General features: G+C 45.0%; 1 protein-coding gene across 4 annotated transcripts in view; it reads right to left on the bottom strand.

Moving 5' to 3' along the window:
- Nucleotides 1-615: 615 nt before the first annotated feature.
- Nucleotides 616-10976, bottom strand: part of URGCP (upregulator of cell proliferation) — a 113251-nt gene continuing 102890 nt past the window's right edge. For 2 of the 4 annotated variants that reach the window (XM_065932884.1, XM_065932881.1), the window contains 3 exons: nt 7223-7273; nt 6969-7007; nt 616-3889 (listed from right to left, as the gene is read on the bottom strand). In XM_065932884.1, the coding sequence (XP_065788956.1) occupies nt 1296-3889; nt 6969-7007; nt 7223-7256 (2667 nt within the window). In that variant the 5' untranslated portion in view covers nt 7257-7273 and the 3' untranslated portion in view covers nt 616-1295. Of the gene's footprint in view, nt 3890-4692; nt 6527-6968; nt 7008-7222; nt 7274-10976 lie in introns of those variants that run through there. The other 2 variants (XM_065932885.1, XM_065932882.1) reach the window with 2 other exon arrangements.

The raw sequence follows: 10976 nt of genomic DNA, 5'->3' as shown, positions 1-10976 counted from the left end.
CAACTGTTGAATATCAACCAGTTCCTTTAAAAATTGATTCAAGCTGTTCCAGCACAGACAGATTCCAGCTGGAAACTCACCAGAGGAGAAACTCCATGTTCTGGCTCATGGTGTCAAGTGGGCCATGGATGATATCAAGGGTCTGGCCCTGGAGGCATGAAACTGAGATGAAGGGGACACCCAGGGGCCAGGCTGGGGTTCAGCCTGGAAGCTGCGGAAGTTTGGGGACAAGTGGTCACAAGCAGAGGTGCAGGGCGGAGGGTACCCCCTTCCTCATCAGCTCCTCACCACTAATGCAGGTGTGTGGGCTGGACGAGCTGCTGAACTGCTCCAGGCCTCCTTTCCTAAAATGGGTAAGGATGGAACTATCATCACCATCACAGAGTTCCCCTGGAGATATTTGGTTCAGTTTTCTATGAATAGCCTGAAGGCTGGATCTCTGCTTAAAGAAAGGGGACATGATGGCGTTTTTAAAGATACTCTCCCAGGTGTCCACATTTCATATGTTCTAGTAAGCGGCCCCTCAGACAGACACTGTGATCCTCTTTGAAGAAAAAGAGAAATCAAGGCACAGAGAGGAACCTGCCCATTACTTACCACTTGTGGACTCACTAATTTCATTCATTCAACACATTTATTAAATGCCTGCAGTGTGTCAGGCTCTGGGGGTACACATGTGGGTCATGTACTCTCAAGGAGCTCACAGGTCTAGGCGAGAGGCAAACGTCTGCACAGGTGAGACACTGCACGTGTTGAGTGTTGTGGCGGAGGTGTGAACAAAGTGCTGTGGACGCAACAGAACCCGCAGGAGCCCTCCCGAGGCAGGGGCAGTCCATACACGCGTGCACAGAGCGGGCACCCCCTCAGTGGGCAGGACCGGGTCGCCCATGCCGACCTCGTGGGAAGGCCTACCTGCGTCCTCAGGGCACCTTCCCGGCCCGACCCTGATTGCTGTCTGCCTGGGCTGCAGTTGTCAGGAGCCACTCTGCTCCAGAGGCTAATGACAGAGGGTAGCGGCACGAAAGGCAAACCAGCAGGGGCTGCCGAGTTCAGAGACAAAGACTTTACTGCTTGTATCGATCGCTCCTGCCCCAGGTTGTCACACTCCTGAAAGCATCTCTGAGCTGGTCTGTGAGGTAACTTCCTTCCCTAACACTGTGTAGGCAACTCCAGACCCCAGCCCCGTTTCCACTGTTCTCCCCTCTCCGAAGCTGGGCACAGCCCCACGTGGACATGCCCATCAGAACGGGTTGCCCAGAGCAGGCCTCCGGCAGCTGAACTTTCCTTTTGATGACTCACAGCCGTCTTACCAGCTCGATGAGCTGCTGAATGTTTTTATTTTGGTTGGACAGGCCATTCCTGATGTTTTCTAGCAGGCATCGCTTCAGTTCAAAAATGGCTTCACTGTACGCCAAGTTCACAGCGGCCATGGGAGGCACTCCATGCCATAGGCCAGGGATGTGCCAAATGTGCTGCTTCTCGGGGTCCCAAAAGGCCAGGTCAGCCAGCGTCTGGATCCCATCACCCTGTTTCTCCATTTGCACTGTGGCTCTGCCCACATCACTGGGCTGGTCCAGGAGCTGCCTCCGCTCTCTTGGCTTGAAGCCAAGGGCAGACACATCATGAAGGTTCTGGTATACAAACTGATAGTTGGGCATGTGCCCTGTTTTTTCCAGCCTCAGAAATGCATGCAGAATAGCTGGTGGAATGTTCCTTGTTTCAGCTAAACTGACCACAGTGACATTGCTCAGCCCCATAATCAAAGTGGCCAGGGAAGCCTCCCGCTCAAACCTTTCCCCTGCCTCGGTCCGCACTCCAGCTATCAAGCCCCCAGAGTCTATTACCAGGATGTGATCACAGCCCAGGTCCTGGCTAAAGCTCTCGGCCACCTTAATGAGCTGCATGAAGGCCCCTCGAGGACCACGGCCCCTTCCTGTGACAAACCGCAGCCCGAACATGGTATTGAGAAGGGTGGACTTGCCCGTGCCTGGCATGCCAAGTGCTGACAGGACGACCAGGCGCGACCTCCTCTCCAGGCGGACGTGTAGCTCCTTCAGGAGCCCTGTGACCCAGCGCAAGGGGGGACTCAGGGTGTTCCCATCGATCAGCTCCAGGGGAAGCCCCTTCAGCAGCAGCTCCAAGGCCAAGCCTGGGAAGTGGGCAAACCGCCTCTGCCCTGCTGGCAGCTTCCCTGCCTCCACAAGGCAGCTTTCGGCCTCGTAAAACTGTCCCATCTCCCGCAGGAAATGCTCCACCCCGAGGGGCTCAGGCCAGAAAGGCTCACTGAAGTCCACGGCCCCACAGTGCTTTGGTCTCAGAGTAAAAATCATCTCTGGAGATGGTCTTGGCCTTGGCTGGGTCACCCGGGCCAGTCCCCACTCCATCCATTTCAGGAAGTACTGCTTCTCCCCCAGGGAGGGGCTGCTGATGCCCGAGATGAACTCCTGGACCCCCCAGGAAGGGTCATGGTCATTCTGCTGCATTCGAAGTTCCAGTAACCGATGCCTCAGCTCAGCCCTGTACTTCTCAGGAGGGTCGCTGGCCCACTGGATCTGGCAGAGCTCCTTCTCCACCTGGGCCGCCTTTCTCCAAAGATCCCCCTGTAGCCGCAGCTCGTCCCTGCGGTAGGCATCCAAGTCCTTGATTTTCCTGGTGATCCGCTCCATCTGGTCCTTGGCCCGCTGACACTCCTCACAGTCCTCATCGACCTTCAGCCCCAGCTTGCGGGCTGCGTTCGCCATGTCCTCCACGGACACCCTCCTGCAGGGGGACCGGGTCACATGTGCAACAATGGCGCGGACCCTACGCACGAAGCCCACACTGTCTGTGCTGCTGACCTTCACGAGGACGTGTGAGTGATCCATCTTCAGCACGGGAATTAACCTGTTCAGAAACCTCAGGTTTGTGTTTCGCTTCCCACGGTAGGGACTCAGGATGAAGTAGTATTTTGTGGCTGACCCCTTCATGGAAGACAGCAATTTGTATTCCTTCTTACTGATGTTGTCAGTCAAGATGAATATGGCCGAGGAGATTTCTGTCAAGAGCTTGAACTGCAGCCAGTGAGACCCAATGTCACCTCTCAAGTTTAGGAAGGCCATGGGCTCTGGGAAAATGTCCAAGTCCTCCCTGCCACTGGGCAGAAACCAGGAAATTTCTACCAGCCCGTCTGCTATCTCCCGAGGGTTGGTGCCCAAGTTCAGATCCCGATGCCAGAAACAGTCCTGCTGCCTGTGACTGGGGCTGAGCACGTCGTTGAGAAGCTGGGATTTGGAGTTGCTGCTGACCTCCATGCGCACAAAAGCGAAGGCAGGTGCTCGGGACAGGACCATGCTGTCTTCTCTGAAGCTGCCCACCACCCTTGGGGGCTGTGACCCCCATGTCCGCACAGTCCCCCTCATGGCCCACAGCAGAAATGTGTGGTAGTGGTTTTCTGGGTCAGGCAAAATAAGAGGGAGTGCAAACTGGCAGAGGGACATTTTTGACACAATTTCTTGTTGCAGGAAACTATCAGAGGAAAGCAGAAGGGCACAGAGAAGGTCCAAGGGATTCACAGGTGTGTCAGGTGTTGGCAGCTCGGAGAAGGAATAGATGTCTGCTGAGATGTCCTCGGCCGTGTCCCAGTAGATGATCTCCTCTTCCATTTGGCTCTCCTTCTCCACAGGCCTGGTGTCCAGGGGAAGGTCCAGGACCATGGTGGTATTCCTGGCTTCAGCATTGAGGGCCTGCAGCTTCCTGAGAAAATTCCAGGGCAAGTCTTTGGGAGTCTGAGGAGCCCAGTTCTTCATGCTGTCACTGCTGATCTGTAAGGCGTCCTGGAGGCTGAGTTTCTGTGTTTGGTATGTCTCTAGGCCCAAAAGAAACAGCATTTCTTGTAGTCTGCTCCTCTCCTCTGTGGAGAGAAATGAAGATATGATTGCTTACTCTGCATGTCAGGGCACCCAGGTTAGAGGTGGGGAGGGAGATCCCAACTCAGCAGGTAGGAGATGGCCTCCTTCAGAGCAAAATGCAGGCACCCCTAGGCCACCTGAGAACAAGACAAAGGTAACATCACCCACCCCAGTCCCAAGTGCACCCAGAGAGTGTGTGACATTAGAGATAAAAAAGAAAGGGACATCCAGGGGCTACATTTAAGAATTGGGAGATTTTATGTAAAAAATGTCTTGCTTCTCTTGAAGTCTCCAAGATTTAGCAATGCCAAGCCCAAATTTAATTGGCTAGAGTGAGCAGCTATGCACTTTAGATGTGGAACACGGGCCTCATTCTCTGGTCACACCCCCCTTCCCTTCAACATACTCCTGTGCTTCTGGCCCAGCAGTGGATTCCCTCACACTGTCACCAGGAATTTTCCACAGTGAACACAATCACTGATTCACTGTGGTTTTCTGGTTGATGTTCTTTTCTGTCTACAAATTGGAAATTTTGTAAAGGAAACAGGGAGTTACTCTTGGGTACAGAGTAATAGAAATCACTTTTAAATAACATTTTCTCCAAACCTGAAGCCAATAGTATGGTTCTAAATTTTCACTGTATTAAAATATTTTGTAGAGATTCTAAGTCTGTACTTATTTGTTCAGATTTTCAACCATAACATCCAATAGAGTATGAATTCTTACAAGCACTAGGCGCTCAGAACAGTAATGCCACCTGCAAAGGTTTCCTCTGCCATCCCTGTTCTTTGCCACAGCATCTTACCAATTTTCATTGCATATAATTTTTTCAGTCGCCAAGTTGTGTCCAACTCTTCGCGACCCCATGGACTGCAGCACACCAGGCTTCCATGTACCTCACCATCTCCTGGAGTTTGCCCAAGTTCATGTCCATTACATCAATGATGTCATAGAACCATCTCATCCTCTGTTACCCTCTTCTCCTCCTGCCCTCAATCTTTCCCAGAATCAGGGTCTTTTCCAATGAGTCGGCTGTTCGCATCAGGTGGCCAAAGTACTGGAGCTTTAGCTTCAACATCAATCCTTCTAATGAGGATTTGTGGTTGATTTCCTAGAAGATTGACTGGTTTGATCTCTTTGCTTGAGAGCCCAGAGGACTCTCAAGAGTTTTCTCTAGCACCACAGTTCAAAAGCATCAATTCTTCAGTGTTCTGCCTTCCTTATGGTCCAGCTCTCACAACCGTTCATGACTGCTGGAAAGACCACAGCCTTGACTATATGGATCTTTGTCAGCAAAGTGATGTCTTTGCTTTTTAACACATTATTTAGGTTTGCCATAGCTTTCCTGCCAAGAAGCAGTCATCTTCTAATGTCATGGCTGCAGTCACTATCCGCAGTGATTTTAGAGCCCAAGAAGAGGAAATCTGTCACTGCTTCCACCTCTTCCCCTTCTATTTGCCATGAAGTGATGGGGCCAGATACCATGATCTTAGTTTTTTTAACACTGAGTTTTAAGTCAAATTTTTCACTCTTCTCCTTCACCCACATCAAGAGGCTCTTTAGCTCCTCTTCGCTTTCTGCCATTGGTATCATATGCATATCCGAGGTTGTTCATGTTTCTCCCAGCAATCTTGGTTCCAGCTTGTAATTCATCCAGCTCAGCATTTCACATGACGTGCCCTGTGTATAAGTTAAATAAACAAGGTGACAATAAACAGCCTTGCGTACTCCTTTCTCTATCCTGAACCAGTCAGTTGTTCCATGTCTGGTTCTAACTGTTGCTTCTTGAGACATACAGGTTTCTCAGGAGACAGGTAAGATGGTCTGGTATTCCCATCTCTTTTAAGAGCTTTCCATAGTTTGTTATGATCCACACAGTCAATGGCTTTAGCATAGTCAATGAAACAGACGTAGATGTTTTTCTGGAAATTTCCTTGCTTTCTCTATGATCCAGTGAATGTTGGCAATTTGATCTCTGGTTCCTGCCTTTTCTAAACCCAGCTTGGACATCTAGAAGTTCTCTGTTCATGTAATGCTGAAGTTTAGCATGCAAGATTTGGAACCTAACCTTACTAGCAGGGGACATGAGTGCAATTGTCCAGTGACTTGAACATTCTTTAGTATTGCCTTCTTGGGGATTGGGATGAAGATTGACCTTTTCCAGTCCTATGGCCATTGCTGGGTTTTCCAAATTTGCTGACATATTGAGTGCAGCATTTTGATAGCACTGCATATAATTAGAAAACTTTAAATGTTAAATATATTAGCAAAACAAATAAACACAAATCCTGCTGAGCTCTAGGATTCTCTCCATTCTTTTCTCAAAAGAGGAAGCTATGCCTATGATGCTACCTTAGGTGCTGACAGAAACCACAGGAGGAAGTGCAGTTGACCAGCCTTCTTCTTGTTTCCCAGTGAGTTATGTGATGGGATCAGGACCAGGCCTGGGTGAAGAGCAGGACTCAAAGCACTCATCCCCTGTAGGGATCCACTTGCTGCCTAGTGTCTCTCTTCAGAACCTCAACCCTCCACAGGGGCTAACTGGCCATGCTGCCATCCCAGAGAGTCAAGAGCTGGCAAACTTGTTGCAGAAACAAAAGAAATCCATCATATAAGTAACTCAGGTTTCTGATTGTTGCCTGAATGAAAAAAGGGACATTGTTTTTCTTATCCAGACATAGAATAACTTTTTTAAGTAGCATGGTAGCTAAATGTGACAGGGAAAGCCAGAGCAAACAAACCTATTAATGTGTACATCCATGCCCAGTCCATGACCCTTGGCAGATCTATAAATGAAACCACTGGATCAGATGAATGACTCCCAAACTTGGATATGCTTTAGGATCACTTTGGGAACTTCTTAAAATTAAGATTTTTGAGCTTTACGTCCAAATATGCAAATTGATTATATTACTCTATACAGTAACAGCTCCCCAGGGTTTGTTTTTCTGGCAGTATTATTAGTGGCACATAAAGGATTAATGAACTAGCAGTGATTCGGATGCAGTCAGGGGTTGAAACTACCAGCCCAGAAAATGTTTTCCATCAATAAGACAGACAGAGCAGAGAGAAGAAACATACCTATTGGAAAGTCACTATCCTGAGCTTCATTTGGACCCTCTAAAAAAAGCAAAGGAAATGAAATATCAATCAAATCAGGGAGCTTGAATTGACACAAATTAATTTAGGCTAAACTCAGAACCCCCATTCTTTCTTACTAAGGTAGTAACTTCTCCCAATTGTTCAAAATCTAAAATCCCAGTTATTTTTTTCACTTTGCTCATTCCTTATCTCTTTCCCTAATCCAATCTGTTGCCAAATCCTGTAGTTTCTACCTCCATAATGAAACTCGCAGTCATCTCCTTCCATTTCTCTCCATTCCAAATCTGGAAGAAAAAAAACATATATACACATTTAGTTTCATCAGCAAGTTAGGACCTTTCTACCAGAAAATTCAAGTGAAGATATAATGTTTAAGATCACCAGCCCAGGTTGGATGCATGAGACAAGTGCTCGGGGCTGGTACACTGGGAAGACCCAGAGGAATCAGGTGGTGAGGGAGGTGGGAGGGGGGATCGGGATGGAGAATACATGTAAATCCATGACTGATTCATGTCAATGTATGGCAAAAACCACTACAATATTGTAAAGTAATTAGCCTCCAACTAATAAAAATAAATGGAAAAAATAATAATACTTTATTTAAAAAAAGATACAATGTTTATTTTTAGTACTATTATTGGTTTCAGTTTTTCCTATGTAAATTTCATCTGCTTACAACCCCAAATATGACACAAAGTAGTAATAACCACACACACAAGATAATGATTTGCTCTAGGATTACCAGTCCATCCTAAAGGAGATCAGTCCTGAAAGTTCACTGGAAGGACTGATGTTGAAGCTGAAACCCCAATACTTTGGCCACCTGATGCGAAGAGCTGACTCATTTGAAAAGACCCCGATGCCTGGAAAGATTGAAGGCAGGAGGAAAAGGGGATGACAGAGGATGAGATGGTTGGATGGCATCACCAACTCAATGGACATGTGTTTGGGTGGACTCCAGGAGTTGGTGATGGACCAGGAGGCCTGGTGTGCTGCAGTCCATGGGGTTGCAAAGAGTCAGACATGACTGACTGAACTGAACTGAACTGATATTCCTTGTAAAATTTACTAAATTTTGTGAAAATAAAATATAAATAACTTCATGAAACTTACATACATTAATCTTTGATTTTAGAAACTATTAAAATATAAGTTGATATAAATTATCTGGTTCAGTTTCAAGATTACCTCCCACAAACTTTTTTTATTCTAGCATAAGGAGTTTTTGTTATCACTTAAAATGATGCACATAGATGGGGGAGGGCATAGAGTGGGGAATAGTTATAACTTACAAGTAAATTGGTAATTATTCAAAGTCTCTAACAGCATAATATATTCATCAATACTAAATAATTTTAATTACTGAATTATTTAATTTAGTGCTATTTGGATATTTACATTGGGGAAAAAGACGTTAAAACTCTAGATTTGCTAGCAAAAGTAGAATAGTTGGAGCAAGACTTCTCTGTACATATTTTTATTGTTTTGATTTTTGATCCAAGTAATAGTATCACCTATTTCAAAATTATAATTGTATCTTTAAAATATTATGAATCAGGAAAATATACTGACATTTTTAGACTTATTAATTCTCTCATGATTTCTATATAATCAGATAAACATGACAATTCAGTCTTCTTTATCTTAAGAGAAGACATGAAGAGCTGGAAAGAGAAAAACAGAGAAAAAGGACAGGAGATTTGAAGAACATGAGCATATTAGAGAAGACACAAATGATTCACACAGATTGAACTGCACTGTTGAACAGTCAAATTATTCACAGTGGACTAAAGGCAACAGAAGAATTTTTTCAAGGAACCCAAAATGCATTCCGAGAAAGTACAATGGTTCAAGGTGAGAACAGGATGCTTAGGGAAGTCTGAGATGGGGTCAAGCCTGAGACAGTAGTTTTGAGCTGGAAGCAAGGAATAAACTTTAGACCCAGAGAAGACAGGGCCTGCTTTACTACTAATGGGAGACAGCTTTGATTTGGAACAGGGAGCTAATAGGTGGATGAAGGCAAGGATGCACAAAGTGGCCAAAGGTCAGGCTATCAAACTAAGGAATCGCTGATGAGGGGTGTAAGAGCCTAAAGTTTCAGGAGCAGAGAACTCTGGAAGTCAAGATAAACCTTGGTCACTAGCAGACTGCAGGAGGGCTTCAGACAAGGACACAAGTCAGCAGCAAGTACAGGAGGCCAGCGGTGGTTTGGTCCTGTGGGCCAAAGTCTCCACTCTATTTTCTGCTGGACAAGAACTGATCAGGACGGGACAGGCTTTGGTCCCAAACCTGTGGGGATGCTGGGCTCAAATGGATGGAACACAAGGAGCAGAATGTGGGCAGGATCCACTTGAAATGAACTCTAAATGGAGCAATTAAAATCATTCACAACCATCAAATTGAATGACTTTTTTTCAGTTATTAAAGTAGCCAGTACTCACACTAGAGTTTTTCATCAAACTTTGGAATATTTGTTATATTTGACAGCTGGGGGTTGTTTGTGTTAAGAAGGAGCTATGGACACCTACATGCACAAGAAAGAGGTTGAACTCCTACCTCATACCATATATAAAAATTAACTCAAAAGGTATCAGTGACCTAAATATGAGCTAAACCCATAAAACTCTTAGAGTAAGACATGAGGAAGGGTAAATCTTCATGGCCTTGAATTTGGTAATGAATTCTTAGGTATAACACCAAAAGTACAGGCCACAAAAAATACATAAACTGGACTTCATCAAAGTAAAATTCTGTATGCATCAAAGAACATTCTCAAGAAAGTGAAAGACAACCTATGAATGTGGAAAATATATGCAAACCATATGTGATTGGATCTAGTATCTGGACTATGTAAACAAATACAACTTCACAGTAAAAAAGACAAAAAAAAAAAACAACCTCAATTGAAAAGTGGAATATTCAAAGAACTTGAATAGACGTTTCTCAAAAATAACATACAAATGGTCAGATGCACATAAAATGATGCTCCACATCATCAGTCACTAGGGAAACCAAGTCAAAACCACAGTGAGATAGCACTGCACACCTGTTAGGATGGCAATTTTAAAAAAGGATGGAGAACAGCAAGCATGGACAGGATGGAGGGAAACCGGAACCCTTGTACATTTCTGGCAGGACTTTAAGCAGTGCAGCTGTTGGGAAAACAATTTGGCTGTTCCTCAAACAGTTAAACACAGAATTACCAATTGACTCAGAAATTCCACTCTGAGGTATGTATCTAGAAGAACTTAAAACAGGGACTCAAACAAGTACATGTATATGCATGTTCATAGCATGATTATTCACAATAGCCAAAAGGTGGAAACCAAATAGCCAAATGTCCACTGACAGATAATAGATAAACAAAATGTGGTCTATCCATACAATAGAATATAATTCAACCCTAAAAAAGAACAACATGGAGGAACTCCAAAACACTATGCTAGGTGAAAAAAAAATAAACACAAAACGGCACATATTGTATGACTTCATTTATAGGAAAATATTTAACATAAATATAAACAAAGACTTAACACAGATTGGTGGTCCAGTCTGGAAATTGGGAGGAGAGACAGGAGAAACTGCATAAGGGATAGAGAGTTTTACTTTCAAGTGATGGAAATGTTTTGGAAATCACCTAGATAAGAAGTGGTGATTTCATAAGTTTATGAATGTACTAAATGTCATAGAATTGTTCACCATAAAACACTTTTATCCCCCAGTATTTTTCTGTTTTTAAAAATTGTGTTAAAATACACGTAACATAAAATTTGCTATCTTCTTTTGGGTGAGGGGGCCATGCCACATGGCTTGCAGGATCTTAGTTTCCAGACCAGGGAGTGAACACAGACCCTGGGAAGTGAAAGCGCAAAGTCCTAACCTCTGGACCACCAGGGAATTCCCTGAAACATGTTTAAGTGTACAGATCAGTGGCATTATATACTTTCTGACTTTATGCTTTTGACTACTCTAACTCACATAACTACA

Source organism: Muntiacus reevesi, chromosome 4 (assembly GCF_963930625.1).
Source record: "Muntiacus reevesi chromosome 4, mMunRee1.1, whole genome shotgun sequence".
Classification (NCBI taxonomy): Eukaryota; Metazoa; Chordata; class Mammalia; order Artiodactyla; family Cervidae; genus Muntiacus; species Muntiacus reevesi.
This window is presented reverse-complemented; position numbering and strand designations above follow the sequence as displayed.